General features: G+C 36.6%; 2 protein-coding genes and 1 long non-coding RNA gene across 3 annotated transcripts in view; 1 reads left to right on the top strand and 2 right to left on the bottom strand.

Annotated features, from left to right (window-relative positions):
- The window catches only part of LOC121740578 (suppressor of lurcher protein 1-like), a 362163-nt gene that overhangs the window by 116975 nt on the left and 217696 nt on the right, over positions 1-27492 (top strand). The window lies entirely within an intron of this gene.
- LOC121740580 (myosin regulatory light chain, smooth muscle) lies at positions 743-14029 on the bottom strand. The gene is made up of 6 exons (XM_042133316.1): positions 13849-14029; positions 13373-13467; positions 6974-7118; positions 5981-6100; positions 2415-2551; positions 743-947 (listed from the first exon to the last, which is right to left on the bottom strand). The coding sequence occupies exons 1-6, from the start codon at positions 13885-13887 to the stop codon at positions 770-772; spliced, it is 714 nt and encodes a 237-aa protein (XP_041989250.1). The 5' UTR covers positions 13888-14029; the 3' UTR covers positions 743-769.
- LOC121740587 overlaps positions 18441-27492 on the bottom strand; it is a 17959-nt gene continuing 8907 nt past the window's right edge. Inside the window, exon 3 of the long non-coding RNA XR_006037650.1 lies at positions 18441-18463. This is a non-coding gene — a long non-coding RNA (uncharacterized LOC121740587). The remainder of the gene's footprint in view (positions 18464-27492) is intronic.

Below are 27492 nucleotides of genomic sequence, written 5' to 3'. Positions count from 1 at the left end.
AAGAAGAAGAAGCTCAATCACATATTCAGGTGCATCATTTACAAATAATGCTAACGATAATGCTAAAGCATTAATACAACGAATTTTGCTCTCTTATAAGGATAGTGTTTAATATTACTGATCTTGATGCAATTATAATTTTTAAAACATTTTGCCTGAATTCTTCAAAATACTTTTTAGTGGCTAAAGCAAAATATTTTATTCAGCGTAAGAAATCAGAGTGGCCAGCTACTCCGGCGTTCTCATTATTTTCAGCGAGATTTGAAGTTTCTTAACCTTCAGGTATATTCTAGAATTTCATTTTAATTAACGTTTTAATAATACGCTGTCACTTTTCCGACGTTTTCTTGTTTATTTATTCAGAAGCCTGTAAAATGAGACCATGTCATTTTTTAATTGCCTTCTTGTGATGATTCTAAGTGCCCGCTAATACAAAAATTATCCGTGATTAAAAAAATATTATATAATCATAAATTGTCATTATCCTTTGTTTTATTCAAAAGAAGAAAATACTATTTATGTAATATTCCAATTAATAAAGAATTTGCAAATAAAATATGTATTGTAATATAGCTATATACACTTCAAGATCAAACAAACCTTTACCCTAAGGAATTTTCTTTTAATAACATCCAACCACAAAATGTTATGTTCGGCATCTAAATATGTAAAGCTTATCAGATATCGGAAAATTAAGGTCGATATTAGATTCCTCTGACCGACTCATAAGAAAAACAACGCCAACCATCCGAAACATTTTATTAACATACTAAACAACTTTCAAGGCATCTTTATTAGGTTTTTTGAGGCCGCATAGTTTACGACAGAACTGCTTATAGTCTATAAAATTGTAGCCATCTTTTTTTATAATCGGGGCTTCGTCTAGCGCGTAATCTGCCTCCTTCTCGGTGAAACGGTCGCCCCAGGTCATAAGATCGTGTCGTATCCTGTAATTTATAAATTTAATTTTTAATCGACAACATCATAAAGTTGCTTTGTTGTTTACACAATTTTCAATTTATTGGCACATTTATTTTGTTTCCTTTTAAATAACAACGTCGCGCGTCGTAAAGAATTTGACTTCGCAAAATCGTTTAAAGAATTGACGTCTATATATTTTGGAACATTTTTTTTTCTTTCATTTGTAACGTTGTAAAAATTTTTTTTCGTATAATCGTATAAAAAGTTGACGTCTTAATATATTAAGCACAGTGTTTAAAACATCTTTAAGATTATTAAGTTTTGCTCCAAATCCCGTAAGAGAAACTCGAATACATTACAGAATACAAACACAAGTAATGTTCCGTAGAATGTACAACTATTAAGGATAATAACTTGAACCTCAAATATACCAAAACATTTGTAATTATTACACTGAACAGATGCTTCTACGGTCGGCCTGAATATACAAGCTCACATTACACTGGTAACTTACAATGTAATGGTCCAAGCCACGAGACAAGTCAAAAAGTTAGCACAAAAAGTCAAAATATTTATGAAAAATGTTTGACTCGTATGTTGATTTCGACACACTTTACAGCTTCATGAAGATACAAGCTGACTTGGAAATCCTGTTTTTTTTTTCCATAATATGCGTTATTTAGTTTAAAATAGGTATTATCGGGACCCATCTGATAACTACATCAATTTTATCAAAATCTGTCTAGCTGTTTCGAAAGAGTTTGGCTAACAACACGGTCACACGTGAACTTTATAAATAAGAAGAAAATACCATATCTGACCTTTTAATTTTATGTTTATTTGAATCAATGCTTTAAATACCCAATAGGAGAACTATTTTCTTCGCGAAATTGAGCAACGGCAACACATTAATCGACAAAGTAAACTATAAATATCATAGCCAAATAATTATCGTTGTTTGGGACAAAGTTTGTAGAGATTAGTCAAGTTATCCAATAGTGGGTATTACTAGCTAAGTTGCTTATTACTTACGTGACGATACGTTATTAATCATACAACTTAGGAGCAACTTTGCGACCAATCTAGACAAGCTAGCTCTTCAACAAATTGTCTATACTATAAATGCTTTATTTTAGGTTTTAGCAACAATTTGTTTTGTTAATTTTATATTACGATATTTTCTGATTAAATAATAAATATGGTAAGTATATGAGTTTCTTAGGTCTTAAAGTAATTGATTTGTTTGAAAACTTAATTAAAGAAAAAGGCACAGTCGTATAGATGGTAACTATGGGATGGTAACTACTATAATTATTATCATAGACATTAGACAGAAGACTAATCGCTTTACGTGTTTATAAGTGTGCCATTTTGCATCTCAAACTTTCCAATGCTATTAAAAATTACTTGCAACAAGTAAAGAGCACCAACCGCATTGAGATTTCGAATACAATTCGAACAGGAATGTTGAATAACCACTAGTCCGTAATTACCTCTCCTCGGAGATGTAGCCGGTGTTGTGCGTATCCCACCGCGACAGCGCTTCCACCAGTGTCTCCTCAGAGTCCAGCTCCAACGTCCGGTAGCCCAGCAGGTTCACGAATGCGTCAAAGTCTAGGGGCTCTGATGCCTGAAATGTTTAATAAACAAATCATTCGTAAAGAAAATCTTTGTCTTTCTGGCTTTGATTGAATAGTTCTAGTCTCTACTCTTTTTATAGAGTAAAATGTATTCATTGATGAAATAGCTCTACGATTCATATACAGACAAATGTATATTTTGTCTTTTGGCTGTACGAAATAGTTGTTGTGCACGATATAAAATGCTGATAAGAAAAAAACAATTTAGGATTTTAAAGACAGTATATATTTGCTATGATAAAAATATATATATTAAAGTATATTATGTATATAACATACGTACTAGCGCTTTTGGCTTACGTCAAAAAATTAACCAGCAAACACGCCGTTGAGTACATAAAGTCCTGTCAAATATCTCAGAAATCCACATTATAGAGTAAATATAATCCTACCAATATCATGTCCTCAGTATTCAAATTCCCAGTAATGGGATTCCGTATTTAATATTGTCTCCAGTCAGTGTGAAGGCTGAAGTTATTTGACGTCGAGTCACGCGCCAGTCACACCACGAAATGGCAACTTTCTATCGAATTACCAACTGTATACTACATGTACATGAGGATGGGAATGTAGTAACGAGTAATTTATTGAGAGCTTAGAAGTAAACTGTCGATAAAAGTGATTGTAAATGTAAATTGATATTGTAGTACATGGTGTAAAAACTAAGTGTATATGTATGTAAGTTAAAGGGTAAATGTGTCCCTTGTATAGAAATCTCTTTCCGTGGAAAATGAGCCGACGTTATATGCATGAATATGCTAATACAATTATTTAAGAAAAAAATTAGTCTTTCAGAGCTACTAATTTGGCAGTAAACTCTCACATTTTTTTTGGGATAAAAGTATCAAATATCCTTTCCCTGGACTCAAAGTATCTTCATACCAAATATTAGCTAAATCGGTTCAGGGGTTTGGGCGTGAAGAAGTAACAGACAGACAGACGGACAGTCACATTTTCGCATTTTTTTTTAATGAAATAAGGGGCAAACGAGCAAACGGGTCACCTGATGGAAAGCAACTTCCGTCGCCCATGGACACTGGCAGCATCAGAAGAGCTGCAGGTGCGTTGCTGGCCTTTTAAGAGGGAATAGGGTAATAGGGGAGGGTAGGGAAGGGAATAGGGTAGGGGATTGGGCCTCCGGTAAACTCACTCACTCGGCGAAACACAGCGCAAGCGCTGTTTCACGCCGGTTTTCTGTGAGAACGTGGTATTTCTCCGGTCGAGCCGGCCCATTCGTGCCGAAGCATGGCTCTCCCACGCATTTATAATATTAGTATGGATTATACTCTTTATGAAGAGCTCCATACACAACCTAAAGTATATTCACTTACTTTTGTTCTAGACAAAAATATCTCACGTAAAAGTACTCTGACAATCGTGGATAAAATTGTAGAAAATATAAATTCAAAGCGTAGAATGTCGCAGAATTTGTCTCAAACCACGAAAAGTACGACATCTTATCTAGCAGACAATTGTTTTTAGTGGGATCGTGCTTCAGAAGTTAAGACCCAGGTGCAATAGCGCGCTGCATACAAAGCGAAAGCAAACAGATTACGGTTTGCTACCAAAGTAATGTCCTTTACAATTTTATACACTTTCAAAACTAGAGCTTGCACCTGCGGTAGGCACGTGACTTTAGTGCTAACACAGATTTCGTTGGGACTGTTTTCTGAAGACATGACGAATTAAGCATTGTTTGCGGCGGAGATACTACAAAGTTTAACACGAAGTTAAGATCGTTTAGCCTAGCTATACTTTTACTAGATATACTTTTATATTGTATTATTTGTATTATTATTGCCAATTGTAACTTGTAACCGTTTTCGTGTTTCTTTTTATGTTACTGTTAAATTCCATAATATTGTGTTTACCTACCAAAAACTTCTTAAAATATTTTTTGTAAGAGCGTAATTTATATCATGCTGTGTTCACTGTAGAAGGTTGTACACTCGGTTCTACTAACAAGCTATATTATTTTATAAAATTGTTTAAGTGATACAGACAGTTTATGAACCTTTCAATAAAAAAAAATCCAAACTTAATATTGTTAATGCAAAAGTGTGTCCGTCTGTTACATCTTTACCTACGCCCAACCTCCTAAACCAATTTTGCTGAAATTTGGTATGGAGAATGGAAATACTTCCATCAAGACCCATAAGCTCACCGGTGAGCGAGACACAATAGAATAACAATAGATTTCCAAGAATCCACGATCGAAGGATTAAGTTGAAACTTTAAATATCTCCATACATATAAGGACACAGGATACTTTTTATCCCGGATAGATTAAAATAAATTTTGGCGCTACGGAGTTGCAGGCGTTCCCTTGTATTTATGTCGCAGCCAACTGGTTTAAATAGCCATTCAATCAAACAGCTAGCCTTTTGATTGAACAACGCCATTGGTTGATGCTTGAAATTCGACTTCAAATTTAATTATCTTCTTCTTTTGGCTCCCCGTTTAAAGTATTGATTCGTATGTATAAGATTGTCATTCAAGAAGATGGTAGTGTGCACATTGTAGTGTGTGTAATGTTTTATTTGTTAAAAAAAAGATAAAAGCATAGTTTAAAAATAATATTAGCTTGATGCTTCACCATATAAACTATAACTGTGCAAAATTTCATTCACCTACGTTTCCGCTTTTTTTAATCAAAAGGGATCCAAAGTTTTTCGCTCGCGTATCAACATACATAATGTTATATTATGATATTCAGGTACTCTAAGATAAAATAATATTGTACGCCGTCTGTGATGCCTTTATATTGTAAATCATTCACTGTTTTTTCATGTGACAGATATCCAGAAATTTTGTTATGTAACATGTTACAACTTTACTTAGCTATTTTAACTTCTTTCAGTTCTCGGAAAAAGGTAAATACGCTAACTATATTTACGTGCCTAAATATCCATTAGGCAATTTCCTGCCAAACACCAGCTTCAGTAAATGAAACTTATGAGTTTAGTAATGATGATAAAGCCGGCCGCACCTTGTAATCACAGATATTAATGGGCCCGGTCGGAAGGTTATTAAGATATTAGCCCCTCCCTCGCGCCGAAAAATCTTCTTCATATTTTTCAAAATGGCCGCCAGTGACAGATTGTTTTTTTTTAAAGTAGAGCAGTGGTTCCGAACTTACCCCCGCGGGGGTAAAATAGCTATTCTATAGAGGTAACACAGGTATCTAAAATAGATGAATTGTCAGAAAAAAATATAAACTCTGTACATTTTGGATAAAAACAGCTTCAGAATACCCTATCATTGTAAAATTACTTAACAGTTGTTTAGTAAGATGATCTACCAACTAAGACCAAATTTTAGCGTTTTCATAAGCCAATGAGTCTGAGTTATCTTCCTCAGTTTAAGAGCAAGAAAACATAGAATGGTAATAATTGTATAAAATAATTAAAGAAAAATACCTCTGCCATCATTTTTTTCACAGCCTCTTCATCTATGGTCTCGCCGAGGCTCACGAGGGTCGCTCGCAGATCGTCGAAGTCTATGCAGCCGTCTCCATTCATGTCGAAAAGGAGGAATGCCTTAAACAAATGTTTATAGTTGCTTTATACTATTTTGGATCTCTCATCAGCCCTTTTAGAGCAATGATACAACATAAACACTTTTGACAACGTTAACGCCACTCAGTTTACATTTTGCATTATTTATACAGCGATAAAAATCAAAAATATTATCAGTTTAGATATCGCTTCCAAAACTGTTATAAAGATTTGTTATTTTTAAGATCTATAAAGATGTAGATACGAAGTAGCCTACATTCAAATGAGTCTAGTAATAATTATTTGGCCACATGCAAAACGATACTTAGATTTTGATATTGACAGAAAAGGTGACTAAAAATCTCGATTAGCTAAGTCTACACCGTGCGCTTTCGTCTTCAATTTTCGTCATATTCTTTGAATTCAACTTTCGTTTGGCGCTTTCAATAATTGAATGCGTTAACGAACGCAACGCCATCATTGTCATTTTTGTTCAGTTGCAGTGTCTAACATGTGCGACGAGAACGTTTTACTGGGTGGAATATGTGCGGCTTATTTGGTCATAAGAAATTCCAGAAAAAATAGAACTAAGCGAAAGTTAGATTAGTATACGGTCAGAGCGCATGCGTCGCGTTGACTGCGCTATGACGCATGCCCTTGATGAACAAAAAATGGCACAGTGTGGACAAAGCTAAAGACGGAGGTTGCACGTTCAATTTCTCATCCACTGATATGAGACAGTCCATTAATTATTCAATCAAAGTATTAATCTCGTAAGATTGACGCGAAACTGAACGTCTAACCAGTTGATTGAAGGACTGATCATTTCTTTACTATGTACTTTTTAGCCATCTATCTGGCGAGGATACATTTTAATGACATTTCAACTTGGTTGGTAGTGGAATTGTACCTGACCTCTTTGAGCTCAAATATCTTATTCTCGTCCAACTCAGCGAGGACGTTAGGCGGTATCTGTAGGGCGTCTCTAGCTCGCGAGGCCGACCGGGACCGCGGCACCATCGGAACAGTCAGCTCATCGTTAGCATCAGAGAGAACAGTTCTAAAAAATAGAAAAAAGAACGTGTGGCATAATGCTATTGCATAGCATCTAGTCTACACGCATTTGTATTTCGTTCCGAAATATACAACGTTCCGAAATCTGACGAACTGAAACGACGTTTATATGCTAAGTACTCACATACGGTTTTGCTCGATCGAACAATAACGTCGAGCAAAACCGCGACTCGGTATTTCATCCACACATTCAGCATTGCTCGATAGTTTTATTCTAAATCGATATATTTAATTCCATCAAGCCGGCTCGATGCGAGCCTTCGAGCTGTCAGTTTTGCGCTCCACACAGTAATTATTACTCGATTTGGAGTAAAACTATCGAGCAAAACCGCATGTGAGTACTTAGCATTAGACGTAAGACGATGCACGGTTTTAAATGCCGCACCCCCGTGCCGGTCGGAGGGGGGGTGTTAGGTTTATTTTCGTTAGGGAATTTCTTGATTCGGTCGCCGCACTTAATGCCCATGATTTAAGCTATGCAATAGCTTAAAAGGCAATAATTTTTTAAGGGTTCCGTAGCTTTTCCGTACCCAAAGATAAGGTATACAATGTGTCCCGACACCGGTGTCCGATCCTTTAATGTCATGATCTATGGCATATTTTATCGACAAATTGGCTCTCAAATTTTTTCTCTCTCTCACGGTTGTAAAATGGCAGCCATTTTAGTTTTTCTCGGGCTTTCACACTAATCTGACCAATACTTCTCATATAAATATCCTATGAAGATAAAAAAGGTCTCATTTGATAGCTAAACTTGTGGACTTATAAATTTCGTGGAATTAAACATAGAAAAACCAAAAGTTAAGAAAAAAATGTGTATTTTTAAATTAATGGCTTTTTGTGAAAAATCTAGCGTATTAAACTGGTTCTTTTTTATTTTAAAAAGATAGATGAGGTTTTCACCTTAAATAAATTCTTTACTTCAATGCTCTAAGTCAGATAGTTTTAAAGTTATAACGATTTTCATGCGAAATATAGGTCAGATTAGTATGAAGCCAGGGAAAAAAAATTCAAAAGTTGGAGAAAAAGAATATTTGAAAGCCAATTTGTCTCTAAAATATGCCATAAATCATGAGTTCAAATTTTTTTTCTCCATCTTTTGAAAAAAAAAATATTTCTCTGACTTCATACTAATCTGACCTATACTTCATAGGAAAATCTTTATAACTTCTAAACTATCTGACCTAGAGCATTGAAATAAATAATTTATATAAGATGAAAATCTCTTCTATCTTTAACAAAAAAAACCAGTTTAATGCGCTAGATTTTTCACAAAAAGCCATTAATTTAAAAATACACATTTTTTTTCATAAACTTTGGTTTTTCTATGTTTAATTCCACGAAAATAACATATTGCCTGTGTAAGCGTAGTCCACAAGTTCAGCTATCAAATGAGACCTTTTTATCTTCATAGGATATTTACATGAGAAGTACTGGTCAGATATATATTTTTTTTATGATATAAGGGGGCAAACGAGCAAACGGGTCACCTGATGGAAAGCAACTTCCGTCGCCCATGGACACTCGCAGCATCAGAGAGCTGCAGGTGCGTTGCCGGCCTTTTAATTGGGAATAGGGTAATAGGGGAGGGTAGGGAAGGGAAGGGAATAGGGGAGGGTATGGAAGGGAATAGGGTAGGGGATTGGGTAAACTCACTCACTCGGCGAGACACAGCGCAAGCGCTGTTTCACGCTGGTTTTCTGTGAGGACGTGGTATTTCTCCGGTCGAGCCGGCCCATTCGTGCCGAAGCATGGCTCTCCCACGTACAACGTGGCTTTCACACGATTAGTGTGAAAGCCCGAGAAAAACTAAAATGGCTGCCATTTTACAACCGTGAGAGAGAGATCAAATTTGAGGGCCAATTTGTCGATAAAATATGACATAGATCATGACATTAAAGGATCGGACACCGGTGTCGGGACACATTGTATATCATCTCCATGAGATGAAGGAATGCGAGATTACTAAAGCCGCCTCTAAAGTCGGACAACATCACATTAAATTGATCTCGTATTAAGTTCTTGAAGAACTTATTTTGAACCACACAATATTAGAACTAATAAGTCCAATTAGGTATTATAACGAAAATACTTATATTCAAAACTTTACATCCCATCGGTGAGATTCAAACCGACCTCGGTCTTACCACTGATCCAAAGAGTTAGTCAATTATAAATAATTAGATAAATCCACACAAAGTTAAATTAAAATAAACGAATATTCTTTTAATCCGCAGAAATTTTAATGAAGATAAGCCTTATCTCCTAAATCGCTTTCACGTTCATTCGAAAAATATTTAGACTTGAATGAACTTACACGAAAAATATTCTACCAGCCGCAACGGCGTGTTTTGATAAAACATCACATTTGAAATTGACGATTTTTACTCTTCGGGTACGGAACTCTAAAAACTATAATATAAACTGACTTCAAAGTAAAAAAAATATTATAACATACCTACACACAATACATTTTAATAACGTTAAATACTTAATAAAGAATTCCCTAATTCTATTTCAACAAACATCTATACATATAATAAAACTGTAGAAATGACAATTCTGTACATTAAAGATATCCAAAAAATAATAAGCGGGGGCTGTTACTACATCGCTATAGAAGCCAAAACTGTGGTTAGTTTTTTGTCTGTCTGTCTGTCTGTCTGTCTGTCTGTATGTTTGTTCCAGCATCACACGAAAACTACTTATCCGATTTGAATGCGGTTTTCGCTGATATATTTGTCTTTTCCCAACTTAACATCTGGTGTACAAAAATTTTTCTCCCCACCTCTCCAAGAGGTCAAAAGAGGGGGTAAGATTTTGTACCAAACTAAAACTACTGATCCGATTTGAATACGGTTTTCGCAGATATATTTATCTTCTTCCAACTTAACATCTGGTGTATAAATTTTTGCCCTCTCACCCCTCTAAGGGGACCAAAGAGGGGGTCAAATTTTGTATCAAACTTTTTTCTTCAATGGACTAACTTCATATTATTAACTGTATTTTCCAATTTAACATCTGGTGTATAAAATTTTTCCCCCACCCCTTTAAGGGGGCCGGAGAGGGGGTCAGATATTGTATCAAACTTTTTTTTTAACATAAAAACTACTGATCCGATTTGAATATGGTTTTCGCAGATATATTTGTCTTCTTCCAACTTCATATCTGGTGTATAAAATTTTGCGCCCCCCCAAACCCCCCCCCCACTCCTAGTAATTTCGCTAAGCAAAATGGTGTTGCGTCGTTAGTGTTGAGTTTTACTTCTCTTTCTTTAGAATCAAAGTAAGTAATTTATTAAAAGTGAAAATAATCTAACCAAAACTAAACATGCAGATTTTGCGTGTCGTTTGATTAATATGCGGGAGGCTTTGCTCCTGCCCTTACTTGGGGGGGCTGCGCCCCCCCAAACCCCTCCCTCCTGGTAATGTTGCTAAGCAAAATGGTGTTGCGTCGTTAGTGTTTAGTTTTACTTCTCCTTCTTTAGAATCAAAGTAAGTTATTTATTAAAAGTGAAATTAATCTAATCAAAACTAAACATGCAGATTTTGCGTGTCGTTTGATTAATATGCGGGAGGCTTTGCCCCTGCCCTTACTTGGGGGGCTGCGCCCCCCCCCCCCCCCCCCCCTACCTGGTAATGTTGCCAAGCAAAAACGTGTTCCGTCGTTAGTGTTGAGTTTTTTTATGATCAAACAACTTATTTATTAAAAGTGAAATTAATCAAACCAAAACTAAACATACAGATTTTGAGTGTCGTTTGATTAATATGCGGGAGGCTTTGCCCCTGCCCTTACTTGGGGGAGCTGCGCCCCCCCAAACCCCTCCCCACTATTTGTCTTCTTCCAACTTCATATCTGGTGTATAAAATTTTGCGCCCCCCCAAACCCCCCCCCACTCCTAGTAATTTCGCTAAGCAAAATGGTGTTGCGTCGTTAGTGTTGAGTTTTACTTCTCTTTCTTTAGAATCAAAGTAAGTAATTTATTAAAAGTGAAAATAATCTAACCAAAACTAAACATGCAGATTTTGCGTGTCGTTTGATTAATATGCGGGAGGCTTTGCTCCTGCCCTTACTTGGGGGGGCTGCGCCCCCCCAAACCCCTCCCTCCTGGTAATGTTTCTAAGCAAAATGGTGTTGCGTCGTTAGTGTTGAGTTTTACTTCTCCTTCTTTAGAATCAAAGTAAGTTATTTATTAAAAGTGAAATTAATCTAACCAAAACTAAACATGCAGATTTTGCGTGTCGTTTGATTAACATGCGGGAGGCTTTACCCCCGGCCGGTACTTGGGGGGGCTGCGCCCCCCAAAACCCCCCCTACCACCTGGTAATGTTGCCAAGCAAAAACATGTTGCGTCAGTAGTGTTGAGTATTAATTCTTATTCCTTAGGAACAAACTAAGTTATTAATTAATAGTGAAACATGTGAAACATACAGATTTCGAGTGTCATTTGATTAATATGAGGGAGGCTTTGCCTGGATATGGACAGACGGACAGGCTGATATTATATCTTTGTACTCGGGTTCCGTTTTTTACCATTTGAGTAAGGGACCATAAAAAGGAGAGAATTATCCATTTCCGTTATTATACTATGGTAACGCCTACGAAGTCACGGGAAACAGCTATCCATACTAATATTATAAATGCGGAAGTGTATTTGTTTGTTTGTCCTTTCTTCGCAGCCAATTGACTTGATTTTTGGCATCGACTTAGTTGAAAGGATAGAGAGTAACATAGGCTACTTTTGGTCTTGGAAAACATCATGTTTCTAAAGGAGATTTGCAAGAATATTCGTATTGTACACGATTTTTGAATTTCACGCGAGCGAAGCCGCGGGCAAAAGCTAGTTATAGAATATAGACATTTCCCAACTAAGCTACTCAGAAATGTGCGAAGGAAAATTTAATTTGCTTATTCCTTAAGATTTGTCCTACAAAGGAACAGAAGCGTTACTAATGTGACGAATTAATTCGTGAATGCCGTATGAGTTTCTCATCTAAGTTAACAAAACAATTCGGCATGAATTGCTTCGTCAATTAAGTAAATAAACTTTGAAACTCGGCCAAATTATTAAGGTGATGCCGCGTTAAAGTAAAAAATCGTGTTGGATATGTTTTAGATTGCTTGTTTTCTATGAGAGGCCGGCCCGGCCTCTCATAGAAAACAAGAAAAAGGAACAGCAAGAAATGGAAAGGGCATAAGCGACAAAATGGTTTTTGTCGCGTAATTCTAAAACTATAGATATATTTCATATAAGCTATAGGCAAATTAAAGTGTATGCTTGAACCAATCTATGTACAAATTTCGGAAGCTTTAATCACTCTCCTCTTAATAACGCCTCTGTTGTCAAAATTAGAATCCCTTTTTTACAGAGGTCTTTTTGAATGATTATAATTCTGTGTTATAAAAGTTGACCAATCGTGTTATGCTAAGGGTAATTCAAAGACAAAAACATGATGAATACTGACAATGAACTTTAATTTCTTAGCTTTAGTCATTGCTGAGAAAAATCGATATCGCTACAGCCAAATTACCAAGGCGTCGCGTCGCCTTAATACGACTCCATTTCATTTTTCATTAATTTCTTCATTTATTCATTCAATTTCGTACTAACCACAACACGTAATTTATTCAAATTGCCGAATAGCATTTTAGTCACCCGCAGTGAGCTATAGATAATAACAAGCCACGTATTAACTATTTATTCAGATAATGTTAATAGATTATTTACTTAGCAATGGGGAAAATTGAAAGAACATTTAGATGGACCGGAGGAGTAAGAGCTCGCAAATGTTTCTTGCGATAGCTACTTACTACAACAAAGAATTCAACAGTATGTAAGGAAAATGACAAGTACAAATTCGCCGTTTCCTTTCGCTGTTAAATATGAAATGCTGCCGTGCTAAATAATAAATATATTACGAGTATGTTAACATAGTGCTTTGCGTATACATAATATAAAACTCTCCTAAAAATACATCCAGACAATTTTTTTGGCCCAAGAGCCAGCGACAGCAAGAAAAAGCTTTAAGATTACCTGTTTTGATCCCTATAGAGATAAGAACGAATAACAACTATGGAGTTTCGGTCGCAGTTACTTTATGAGGTGTCCGATTAGGACTAGGAGGTATCAGGTAAACTTTCAGTTTTTATAAAATGGGAAATTCTGGTTGTCACAGGCTCTTACTCTATATGTGAATAGGTCTGAGACTTAGGTCATAATAATTATTTAAAATGTCTTACGCTCCCGTTGACAACGATTGAAGAAGATTCTCCTTAAACTGCTTGATTTCATCCTGCGATGCATCCGATTCTCTCTTCTTTTCTGTTTTTACTTTCTAGAAAAAAAAAGTTTTTTTATGTTTATTTTGATATATGACGCGCAAATTCAGCAATGGCTGTGAATAAAAATACCAAATAGTTTAAAACTTTTATAGACTATATAGAGACGCACGGCTAATAGGATATATATACTAAATTATTGTCATTCCGTAATCACTTGTAAATCAAAATAATCTATCACATATATCACAACCTTTTTGTGATAAAAAACAGTCGCATATACGCCTCTTTTTTAACCGACTTCCAAAAAGGAGGAGGTTATATGTTCGGCTGTGGATATATATTTTTTTTAAAGTTCAGTTACATTCAAAACAAAAACGTTTTCCGTAAAAAAGAATGCACATATCCGTATTTTTTTATAGTTAGTTAGCACTCACTTTAGGCCGAATCGTCAGCGAGACTTCTGGCTCCTCCATGGATTAGCGTGTGTTCGTCCTACCGGTGTAAATGTGACTAAAATCCAGCTATTAATACCAGGGATTACGTTGATTGCAGATAAGTGTTCCTCCTAATTAAAATCACGCTGAAGTAGGTCACTGGACGCTGTCCCGTTATATACTGGAATCTGGATAGTGGACAGTTGACGCAAGTTGTATTTTTAGGGTACAGGTGCTTCCTTTATTATGTAAACTAGGTTGTAATTAAGGAAGCTGAAAACCGCTACAGATGTGTTTACAAATACAGCATATATAAAATGAAGAGTGGAACGATACTGTACGTCAGGCAGTTGTCGTATCACGTATACTCCAGTGGAGCTAGATTTTTCTGAAATTAATAATTATTATAGTCTGATTTTTTTTAGCCTGTGTTTAGAGGGGGCCATAAAATATAGCTTAAATTCAAAAACTCGACCAAATCCGACGGGTGCGTTAGCCGCCATATTGGTTTGATGTTCAAATCTTTTTAGGATTTCGTACCCAAAGGGTAAAAACGGGACCCTATTACTAAGACTTCGTTGTCTGTCCGTCTGTCCATCTGTCTGTCTGTCTGTCTGTTTGTCTCCAGGCTGAAACGGCTAAAGCTAGACTTCTAAAATTTTCACAGATTATGTTTATCTGTTGCTGCTATAACAACAAATACCAAAAATAAAATAAAGTTAATATTTAAGGGGGATAAATATAGGGCCATACAAGAAACGTGGTTTTTTTTGCCTTTTTAGCTCGTAATCAATAATGGTAACAGCTAGGCACTTGAAATTTTCACAAAAAACTAAATTATATTGTTACTTTAAAAATAAAAATAAATGAAATTAAATATTTAAGGGGGGCTCTCATATAAGAAACACAAATTTTTATCTACTTTCGCGCTATACCGATACGGAAACCTTCGTGCGCGAGTCCTACTCGCACTTGGCCGACTATTTTATTTTAGTCATACTTTCTTTATTTTTTCTGACTATAATAATGTTTTACAGGTTTCCATACATAGCTGAACTAACTGGACTAGTAGGATATTAAAAAAATAGTGTAGTTCGATATGTAGTATATAATGTAAACGTAAATATATACGTAAGAGCGTGTATTTCTAGCCTTAGTAAGTAATACCTAAAAGAGGTCACTAACTATATTGGTTTTTAAATAGTTTGTTAATCTATAAAACTAATTAAAAGCTACAGATGTAGAGATAAAAATATTCAATGAAAACTGAATATTTAAGTAATGAAGATGAAACCAGTTCAGTGACTCATAGGTTATTAATATTAAGTATATTAATTAATTTTTCCTAGCAATTATTTATTTTTATTTTTGACATACTTAGTCACTACTGTCATTAAATGTAAAAACTTGTAAATGGCTATTTGTTTCAAACTTAGTCGTTATTGAGATCTGTTTAGTTGTAAGTTTTTCTGTACAAATAAAATAAAAATAAATTAAATTCATGACCCGAAAGTTTCAAAATATCGATGACAGTAGATGTGATAGGGGATTTAAATTAAGCTCATTATCGAGTATAGATTGAGACTAGAGCTAAAGTGCACTTAAGGTGTGATCGGAAAGTCGACTCTCTCGGGTGTTATTACACCGAACTTCGAAAACTTAATAAATATTTTAATATAAGTTCCCTAGATTAATTCAATCGAGATTTTCGTTAAATATTTTAGCTTTGAATAACGCTAGATTTAAGATCACTGTTTTCAACAGTAAATATACTATTCACTTATGTAGACATTTTTGTGTTCGTTTTCTTAACCAGGCTCTTAATGTATTCAGAACCAATTTTGGGTAAATCTGGGATAAAATAGGTAGAGCAACATAGGCCTCGACATTAACTTTTTCAGTATCAAAATGTCCGGTACCCGTTATATTCAGCAGCGAAACAATCATATTATAATACTTGCTAAAAGCCGAGCTTTGTAAGGGCGCTCTCATATAAATAAAAATTACTATGTTACAAAACAAATCGATAGGCTTGATAGTTTTTCCGTAAAGTATACCACAAAAAGTACAGGTTGTGGTATATACTAAGGCTTGCTTCGCTCTCCCTGACTATATAAACACCAACTCATTCAATAAAATTTCAGCTTGCAATAATCCAGATAAAATTCCGCTAATCAAACGAATTTTCCGATCTTTAAACAGCGTCATACAATGCAAATATTGCCATTACTACGACATCCAAAATAACGGCTGCATACGACCGGAAATAACAAGCCGGATATATGACACGGATAAAATTATCCAATTTGCTCGAACGATACCTACGCGTTTATTAAACGATTCGTTAATTAATTGTTTTATTAAAACAACACACGTAAAATTTCTGTTTTCGTGGGATTGAGTTTAAAATCTGAGAATAAGAGATTTATGTGGTTATAAGAGATTCTTGTATTTCGGCGACGGCGAGTATATACGTCAAATAATCCAGTATAGTAATTGTACAATGTTTACAAAATTTACAATTGCAGCGCGTCAATAATTGGCGATCAAGGCATTCTGGTGCATTTAGTTTCTGTTTGTAGATAATAAGGCGCTTTGCAGAGGACGGGGCGGGGCGGGCCGATCAATTTCGCCGCGAACGATAGCACAAAGCGAATCCTATATTACCAACGTACACGGCGGGCAAAAAGACCGCGCCGCATGTGATCGGTGGCGCGGCATGTTCGCGGACAAAAAGCCCGCCCCGCCCCATTGTCTGCAAAGCGCCTAAGGGCGTGTTCATATGACTACACGCACAATCCGCGTACACGCAGCAACCGTCTTTTCACCGCGTACACGCAGCTACCGCGCAGCCACCGCGCAGCCACCGCGCAGCCACCACGCAGCGTCCACTCAGTTGCTAGGGTATCCATAAATTCAACTATTTCTGTACTCAATTTTCATAATTTTGAAGTCGGTGCCAGTTCCAAAAGTTTCAAATGTAAACTATCTAGTCAAAACAAAATAAGGGCCACGCGTCTTTTTTGTCGTTGGAAGCGATTACTTTCTTTTAATGCATTGTTTAAGTGGCTGACGGTTTTGATTGTGTTAGCACACGTGTTAGCAAAGATTTCTTAAGTACCCCACTTGGATATTTTTTTGAAATGGATAGTTTTGGACACTTTATTGTAACCACATGACTCTACCTGATTTTAAGACAGATTTTAAACTCATTTCAAATAAAGATTTCGTCAGGGGCAGTTAAAGTTTTGTTTTACTAGTGCCTTAATCATCATTTTGAGGACATCATGCAGAGAATTCGACGACATATGGACTTAGCAACCGTATCTAGGGCCGTAACATTACTGCAAGAAGGCCATTCACAGCGTTCTGTGGCGTTGCAGCTCGGTTTTTCTCGGCGAGCGATTCAAAATGCTTGGAATTGATTTCAAAAGACTGGGGCACTAACCAGAAGACGGGGATCTGGTAGAGTAAGAGCAACCACCGCACAGGAGGACCGCTACGTGCGCTTGACGGCCCGTAGAGAGCGCGCCAGCACAGCCCGCTCTATACAAAACCGTCTGCGGCAGGCGGCAGGAACCAGCGTCAGCGACCAAACGATTAGAAATCGGTTACACGAGGACCAGCAGTTCTCCAGAAGACGATTAGTACGAATTCCCTTAACGAGTGCTCATCGGGCAAACCGATTATCGTTTGCCAGGCGGCATCTCGTATGGAATATGAGTGATTGGAGCAGAGTATTGTTCACTGACGAGTGCAAAGTGAAATTTTGTAGTAATGATCGTCGCATTAGAGTCTGGAGATGTGAAGGAGAGCGATTTTCCTATGCCTGCATACATGAAAGTGATAGATTTGGGGGTCCTAACGTTTTGGTGTGGTGAGGAATCTCTATGTCTGGCAGAACCGAGCTAGTGATTCTCAGTGGAGGTACGATAACGGCTCAGCGATACATCGAGGAAGTCATAGGACCCCACGTGGCCCCATATGCACACAGAGTTGGCGCAGGATTCCACCTAATGCACGACAATGCTCGCGCACACACAGCTAGAGCCACCAGGGAAGCCCTAGAGTCCGCTGGTATACAGGTCTTGCCCTGGCCTGCGAACAGTCCGGACCTGAATCCCATTGAGTACATGTGGGATATCTTAAAACGAAAGGTCCGAAGCACTGACCAACCCGTCCACAATGAGAGACAGCTGATCGACGTGCTGAAAAGAAGCTGGGAAGAAATTCCGCAAGAAACAATTATTCACCTTGTGGAGAGTGTACCTACAGTTTGGAAGAGTGCATTAGAAAACGAGGAGGCCATACCAGATATAAAAAAAAAAAAAATTGTACACCTTTTTATTTTTTTAGTTATTCAGTTATTTCTTTCTCTATAATTTTCCCTCAATATTTGATTTTTCGGTATAAGATGTTTTAAAATATTTTTTTAATCTTTTTTTTCATTAATTTAAGATTAATTAATTTAAAATTAATTAATATATCTAATTTATCCTGTAATCGCATAAATTCTTGAGGGCACTTAAAAAACGTGGTGGCCCTTATTTTGTTTTGACTAGTGTCAGATAACCATAAAGTTAATATACCTAGCGGAATAGAGCAACAATCTCGACTCTCGAGCTGCCAAACGAAACCGAAATAGTTTTACATCTGTGTGTAAAAATATGTGTACGTATATACTTACACAAGCATGATTGAACATCAAATCAAAACAAATTTACCTTGTTTATTGCATCTGGCATTGTCTTAAAACTTTCTAATTATACAATGTGTCCCGACACCGGTGTCCGATCCTTTAATGTCATGATCTATGGCATATTTTATCGACAAATCGGCTCTCAAATTTTTTCTCTCTCTCAATAAATGCTAGATTTTTCACAAAAATTAAAAAATACACAATTTTTTTTCTTAAACTTTGGTGTTTTTTATGTTTAATTCCACGAAATTTATAACATATTGCCTATGTAAGCGTAGTCCACAAGTTTAGCTAGCAAATGAGACCTTTTTTATCTTCATAGAATATTTACATGAGAAGCACTGGTCAGATTAATGTGAAAGCCTGGGAAAAACTAAAATGGCTGCCATTTTACAACCGTGAGAGAGAGAAAAAATTTGAGAGCCAATTTGTCGATAAAATATGCCATAGATCATGACATTAAAGGATCGGACACCGGTGTCGGGACACATTGTATATAATATAGTACATATTTCATGCCACGCTTGCAAAGTTTTACGTTTGTCTTTGTATATTTCGAGAGTCTTGTCCCACAATACATCCCTTTCTTCTATTAACGAAATTAATAACTCTGACGACATCGCACAAAGGCAACGGGCATCCGTCGCGCGGTCTCAAAGGGTATGTGTAATGACAGACACACTAGCCGCGCGGGCGGTGATCGTAGACTGCTCTGTCGCTGCGCGTAGGCTGTGCGGTGGCTGAGCGTACGCTGCGCGGTCGCTGCACGTACACGGTTTTTGTGAAAATATTTGAAAATAAGCTTTATGTCATTAGCATAGAACCTCAAACTGCTTTAACGTTTGGGAAAACACGCGACGCGCGCTGAATCCGCGCGCGCAGTAAACGCGCACGTGTGAACACAGCCTAACACTATTGAAAAAGAGGATGGGTTCCTCTTTTTGGAAAAGAAAGGATGGGCAATACCTACAGATTCCAGCCAGAAAACCCAAAAAAAAAACTAGCCTAAGTCTTCTAGATATAGTAGAAGTAAGTTTTGAATTTACGGTTCCCAACGGCTATGACACACACAGCTACATTTCTTCCTCCATGGTGCCCGCTTCATCGGTCATGAATAAATTTGTTTACTTTACGCCGTAAAGTAAACATATGAAGTTTACGGGAACCATACGCTAAAGTTTTTCTGTACGAAACTTCATCAGAATCAATTGTAGTACGCAGATGTAATAGACTGACAGAATATAATATTTAAGTTTTTATGGTGGTATAAATATGGATAAATATAAATATTTACTACATATAATTGTCAAATTTCGATTAAATATTTTAGAAAATAATGACGTACTTTAGAGTAGAAACGAAAAAAAATCGAGTCAAGTACTCTCTTTTGATGTAGAGAAGTTTGCTAAACCTTCTAAATAGGCCAACCCCCTCTCATGCGGTAAAAATCAAATTAAATTAGGCGGGTCTGATATTGAATACACAAAATATTTGGCAAATTTTCAGGGACGGAAATATTTTGCCTTTACAAACATCAAATAAAAGGCTTTCATGATGCCTAATAAATTATAATCAACTTCACATTCAAAGGGTATACTTGTTAAGGGTAAGGAAAAGAGTATTTTAATATAAACATGCTTTAATATTAACAATTATTTTCTAAGCCGATTTCAGGTTACCTTTCCAGACAACCAAACGGCTTTGGTGTTTTGAAATCTAAAACAATTTGGAAGCCTTCTAGGACACAGGGCACAGAAGTACCAAGAAGGTATTTTCTGTTCAACCTTCTGAGAATTAAGTATCCAAAATCCAAAATTAGACATAATTTGGCTATGGGGACATTTTGTTTAGGTACGAAAACCCTAGCTGACAATAAGTGTTTCATGCAAATACGATAAATACAATAGGTACAAAACAAGGATGTATTGGCTTGTGAACCTATATATATATATATATATATATATATATATATATATATATATATATATATATATATATATATATATATATATATATATATATATATATATATCGGAAAGGTGTGGATGCGAAACAATTCGCACTAAAAGTAACAGAAGCATTTAACTGGATAACACCCACTATTCCGTTGCGCCAAAATTTCTTTATCGCGTGGAAAACTTACATTTTCCGGGATAAAAAGTATTCTATGTTCTTTCCCGGGACACAAAGTATCTCCATACCAAATTTCAGCGAAATTGGTTCAGCGGTTAGGGCGTAACAGACAGAAAGACAGACGGAAAGACACACTTTCGCATTTATAATATTAGTATGGAATTTGGGCACACTTTCGCATTTATAATATAAGCAGAGTAGACAGAATGATAGAGTATGTCGACTTAGAACTGATGTTGAAATTTTTAATTTTGACGTATTATGACGAAAATCGTCGCTAGGGTTGTTAACTTGTTACCTACGAATTTAAAAATATGACATATTCGCTGGACGTTTTCCTCTTTGGTCGTATTATTGTTTGTGTTTTGGCACATGCGATTAAAATTGTCAGAATCCAATTTTGAAATCTTTATTTTAAATATTCAAAAATAAATTATATCAGCCAGCGCGAGGCACATTCCGTTCATAATCCTAGTGAAACCCGACGAATTTGACAGATATTGAAACCTGTCCGTTTCTTTGCAGTCGAACTACTGATAGTTATGTCTATTGTGATATAAGTATGGAATTTGGGCACATATCATTATTATTATAACAGTTGAATAAGTAATGAGTGTAAAATTGGTGTATCTCAGGTGTGAGGTGACATCCAAGATGGATGACAGCAGTAGTTTTGTTTTGTATTCACCCCTCCGTGACAATATCATCTTTGTATATCTTTTTTTTATAAAATAAGGGGGCAAACGAGCAAACGGGTAACCTGATGGTAAGCAACTGCCGTCGCCCATGGACACTCGCAACATCAGAAGAGCTGCAGGTGCGTTACCGGCCTTTAAATTTTATTTACTTTATCTGTAATAGGTATCATCTGGAGCTATCGATTTTTGCGGAGCGCTGTTTGCATATTGTTGAGCAACAGCTCGATCTGTTTATCGAGCTAGGTAAGCTATAGTAACCAGTGACCACGTAAACATGGTCCCAGCGGCCGCAATCTAAAAACTCGTCCGGCGGGAAATTACTTAAATCTATACATATAAAGAGAATTGCAGTGACTGTTCGTAATTTTGAAATAACCATTTTTACTACACACTGAATATTCTTATGCTAAGTACTCACATACGGTTTTGCTCGATAGTTTTACTCCAAATCGAGCAATAACCACCGTGTGGACCGCAAAAACTGATAACTTGAAGGCTCGCTTCGAGCCGGCTCGATGGAATTAAATATGTCAAATATGTCATTTCCTTCGACTCGGAGTAAAACTATCGAGCAAAACCGTATGTGAGTACTTAGCATTACACAAAAATAACAATTCTACAATTTTCATCCGTCTGTTAGTTCCGGGTAATCTCTGAAATAGCTGAACCGATTTTGACAGGATTTTAATGGCGGGAAGCTTATGTAGTAAGGAATAAATTAAGCTAGTTTTATTTTAGAAAAATGTTATATTTTAGTAAAATAAAATAATGTTGCGTGTCCAAGTTCCAAAACCGCGAGCGGCTCACATCACCACTGTTCCATCACTACGTTGACGCGGACGAAGTCGCGGGCAACACCAAGTTTAATATAAATGACGTCGAACACGTTTCACTAAACTGAATTTCCCGTCGAGTTTCTACGATAATAGAGATGAATATTTAAATATTCTAATAAAGTGCGCTTGTGCAGAATTTGTTGCTATATTTCTTAGATAAATGGTTCTGCGAGCAGTTTAACGATTAGGTTTGCTTTTAGCGAAGGCTCTGTTATTTTACTGATGGTGCCCAAGTCTGAAAAAAGTCTACTTGCTAAACTAAACACGATAATATACAAGTACGACCTGCAATCCTTCAAGAAGAAAGCGCATTCTCTTTTAAAAGGCTGGCAGCGCACTTGCAACTCTAAGTTAGTGTCCAGGGGCAACGGTAGTTGCTTTCCAACAGGTGAACCGTTTGCTCGTTTGCACCCTTAAGGTCACAGCACACATATCAACTCGGAAAGGGATCGGCACCGTATCGCCTCGAGCCGATAACAAAGCTTTGATAGGCTGCTATTACCATTTCATAATGAAGCCCCATCATGTGTCACTATTTACAATTGGTTTAACGAGTTTAAACGTGGACGTAGCAATCTCACTGATAATCCGCGTGAGGGACGTCCTTTAACAGCGACTACTGATGTTAACATTAGTGTTGTGCGACGCATGATAGAGGAAGATAAAAGAGTGACCTACCAGCAGATACGGGCAAGCCTAGGCATTGCTATGAGTCAAGTTCAACAAATATTACATGAACATTTAGGCGTCCGGAAGCTTTGTAGCAGATGCATTCCCCATACTTTAATCGACGACCAGAAACGCCTTCGCATGGACTGGTGTCGCCAAATGTTAGATAAGTTCAACGGCGGTGACTCAAATGCTGTATTTGACAACCTCACAGGTGATGAAAGCTGGATATATTGATTCGAACCCGAAACCAAAAGACAATCAGCTCAAGGGGTGTTTCCTTTCGAGGTTTGGCCAACTAAGGTAAAGAAAGGAAGAAGTCAAGGCAAAAAGATGATTGCCTCATTATTTGGTCGGAAATGTAATTTTGCGACAGTTGTGCTAGAAGATGAAAAGACAGTTACTGCAGAATGGTATGTCAATCGCTGTGTGCCTGTCGTCTTGGAAATATTTCGACAGCAGCGCCCTCGAAGCAGGACACTCCTTCACCACAACAATGCTTCAGCGCACTCCGCGAGACGGACTGTTGAATATTTAACTATGGCACGTGTTGAGAATTTGAGCCATACGCCATATAACCCCCCCCCCCCCCCCCGCGCGCGCGCCATTCGATCAACATTGTTTCAGTTTCACTCCGCGTTTAAAAATACGAAAAAAATAGTTTTACAGTGCAACTTCGCAAATAAAGTTATTATTATTCAAATTAGACCTGCAAAGAACCTAACAGTGAGAGAAAAAAGGGAAAATAGCGTTATTGTGTTAGATTTTAAAATAATATTTTTTAAGTTATAACCTTCAAGAACTAGAAAGTGACTTTCAGTGCATTTCGCGCGCAAAAAAAGTAATAACAATAAAAATTAATATCAATATTGTACTTTAAAATATAACGCAGTGAATGTTGTTGGTGGCATATGTGTTAAGTGATTAATGTTTAATTGACTGCTTAGTTTAATCTAATTTTAATTTCAAAAATAATAAATATCGATAAACCGTGTCCTTAAAAGCGCCATCTATGCGAGGTGCTTGGTACTACGTCATATAAAGGTCCATAAATTTCAATTTTAATAACATTTTCAAGGATGAATAAATGCAAAACATGCGCCAAGTCTGTTAAGCCGCAAGATGTCGTGTTTTGTGTACTAAAACTTTATTCATTACTGAATTTGTTAATTTTAGCATATTTTTTGTTATTAATAGATGCTCAAAGGCAATCTGGCTTTTGTAAAATAGAAGAATTAGGGTGCTCTTATTACCTAAAAAAATTTACACGACGGCCAACACTAACTTTAATACAAATACGTAAAATAATAATTATTAATGTTAATCTAATAAGTTACTTCTCTATAAATTCTTCCTACGTCAGGTTTTGTTTGTTACTATTCTTTTGTTTTTATTATTATACACTGTCAAACAAATTTTTAAAATCTCTAAGTATACAATATGTTTTAGTTCTCAAGATGATTATGACTGGACTAGTGAGTAGGTTCAGACTGAACATCTCGAGGTCGATCCTTATGAAATTAAAAATGCGACTACTCTGTTATATTTTGATTACGTATAATATTATTATGTTAGCTAGTCATTACAATAAGTTAACATTTCTATTCACTTATGTATACTTAATTTCATATTATTACGATACAAGTAATTTAATATATTTTATGTGCTATATTATACCATATTTTAAGTTTTTAATTAGCGCCGAGAACTCTTTAAAAACATCTATTTTTCAATATTATAACCGGATTAGTATATTAGAACATGCTATATCTTCTCAAAATGCTTAAACTAAAAAAAGTAAAAGTTGGTTTTCTTAATCCCGGCTCGCTAGGATCCCGACATGATGAATTCCTGATTGCCATGGATCGTCATAACTGCGATATAGTCGCCATTAATGAAACGTGGTTAAGACCTGGCGAAGACGGCCGCGCGCCGAAGGTGCCGGGCTACCGGCTCGTGCACAAACCCCGACAGGACGCAGTTCGCTTGCGCGGTGGTGGTGTAGGCTTCTACATTAGGAAGGGTTTGACGATACAAACATACACGCGCTACACATCACCACCTAATGTTGAGCAAATGTGGCTGTCTTTTAAGGCTAACGGCAAAATTATTTATATTGGTACAGCTTACCGGCCGCCTTGGTTTTCCGTTAATTCGTTTCTAGATGCCCTTACCGATACTATCACCAACTTACCAGCCCACGATTTTATATATCTAACAGGTGATTTTAATATCAATTTTCTTAATTGTCATACTAATAATTACAGTTATAAAACATTACAGGATTTTTTGTCCATTCACCGGTTGCGTCAATGCGCTACGGAGGCGACACATTTTTCAACAAATACAGACACACTTATCGACCTTGTCTGTACGAATACCGATCTGGACCGAGTATCTATCGACTATATAGCTGACCTCAGTAGTCATGCTTTTCTTACGTTTTTTATTAATATACCTAAAATAAAACCAGTTGTCACAAAAATTAAATTCAGACCCATTAGAGATATTGACTTGACTGACTTGGATGATACTATTAATACTATTGACTGGCACTCGATCATGAATATGACAGACGTAAATGATATGACACAATACTTTACTGACAGCGTCCTTGCGCTATTTGACACACTAGCTCCTATTAAGTCATTTACTACAAAAGAACGACGGTACCCCTGGATTACATATAACATTAAACTCATGATCAAACAACGCGATGCTGCTCACAGACGAGCACGTAGAACCAAGGACGTGGTGCACATTACCTTCTATAAGGATCTTAAGCGTGAAGTATCTCGAGCCTTAGAGAGGGAAAAAGCCGCATATTTTGACAAATATATTAATTCTAACATCAGTACTCCGAAAGAAATGTGGAAAAATCTGAAACATAATATGAATTTGAACAAAACTAAATCAGATTCTACACTTCCCCAACATCTTTGTGACCCTAATCTTATTAACAAATTCTTCCTTGACGTCCCTGGAACTAACGTAATACCACCACCCACCTTCACCTATTTTGAAACCAACACGTTTGGCCCTGCAAAATTTAGTTTTGCTACCGTAAGCGAGAGCGATGTGTTGAAAATTCTTCGATCCCTTCAATCTAATGCGCTAGGTGTTGATGGTCTGTCATTGGATATGCTCATAATGATCTGTCGCTCTGATATCTGCCTTAAGACCGTAACCCTAATTATTAATACTTCTCTCTTAACTGGCTCCTTTCCAAAAATGTGGCACCAAGCTATTGTAAAACCTATACCGAAAAAAGATAACGTTACTGACTTTAAAGATCTTAGACCAATAAGTATTCTACCCTGTATGTCTAAAATTCTTGAAAAGGTAGTTTGCGAACAAATAACTCAATATCTGGAAAATAATAACATTTTACCTTCAACTCAATCAGGCTTTCGCAAAAGTCATAGCACCACGACTGCACTTCTGGACGTCGTTGACAATATACTAAGTGCACAGGATAAAGGCGAAGGAACTATTTTAGTACTACTAGATTACTCGCGCGCTTTTGATACTATAAATGTTCCCTTGTTACTTTCTAAATTAAAATATTATGGTTTTGACGATATTTCCATTTCATGGTTCTCCAGTTACCTCACCAATCGATCACAAGTTGTAGAAATTCGAAACGCAGATGGTAATACTATATATTCTGAACCGTGCAACGTTGATAGGGGTGTACCTCAAGGTTCAGTTCTTGGACCCAAATCATTTAGTATTTACAGCGCAGACATTACACAGCACATACATCACTGTAAACATCATATATATGCTGACGACATTCAATTGTATATATCGTTTAAGCTAGGCAATCTAAAACAGGCTATGGATATGTTAAATGACGATTTAAAGCGAATATTTGAATGGTCGGAAGCTAACGCTCTGGCACTAAACCCGTCCAAAACAAAGTATATGGTTCTCGGTTCCAAAACTCAAGTTAAAAAAATTTGCGATAGTCAGTTACTCTCAGTGAACATTAAAGGTGAAGAAATTGAAAGAGTCAATGAAGCGAAAAATTTAGGAATCGTTATGGATGAAAATTTACGTTTTGAAAAGCATACAGTAAAAGTGGTAAGCAGCTGCTTCTTTAGATTAAAACTTTTGTATAACATAAGAAAATATTTACCGAAAGAGTTACGTACAACCGTCTGCGAATCACTTGTCCTTTCTAAACTTAACTATGCGGATGTCGTTACTGGGCCATGTCTTATGTCTAAATCTAAAAAAATGATACAAAAAGTTCAAAATGCTTGTGCTAGGTATTGTCTGACCATCCCTCCTAGAACACATGTTTCTCCTTACATAAACAACGAGAGATGGCTCAATATGGATCATCGTAGGCAACTGCACTTTGCGACGCTCCTTTTTGGGGTTATCAGGCATAAAACACCTCTATACCTCTTTAATAAATTGCAGTGGGCTGGTGACAGTCAGCTGTCCATGACCACCAGGGGCTCGAGCTACTTGCTTATCACTCAATCTCACCACTCAGCCGCGTTTCGAGGAAGCTTTAGACACGTTGCCAGTAAAGTCTGGAATAACCTCCTACCTCCACTAAGAGCCGTAAAGTTTATTGATAACTTTAAGCTTAAAT

Source organism: Aricia agestis, chromosome 3, assembly GCF_905147365.1.
Source record: "Aricia agestis chromosome 3, ilAriAges1.1, whole genome shotgun sequence".
NCBI lineage: Eukaryota > Metazoa > Arthropoda > Insecta > Lepidoptera > Lycaenidae > Aricia > Aricia agestis.
Note: the sequence above shows the minus strand (reverse complement) of the source record. Positions and strands in the feature narration are given on the sequence as shown.

What these genes read in the sequence shown, in the direction of transcription:
- LOC121740580 (XM_042133316.1), bottom strand. Translation starts at nt 13,887, where the DNA reads ATGGAGGAGCCAGAAGTCTCGCTGACGATTCGGCCTAAA. An exon ending in CGCTGACGATTCGGCCTAAA is followed by an intron (nt 13,468 to 13,848) that starts GTGAGTGCTAAC and finishes TTTTTTTTCTAG; the next exon opens with AAAGTAAAAACAGAAAAGAA. An exon ending in CAATCGTTGTCAACGGGAGC is followed by an intron (nt 7,119 to 13,372) that starts GTAAGACATTTT and finishes TCTATTTTTTAG; the next exon opens with AACTGTTCTCTCTGATGCTA.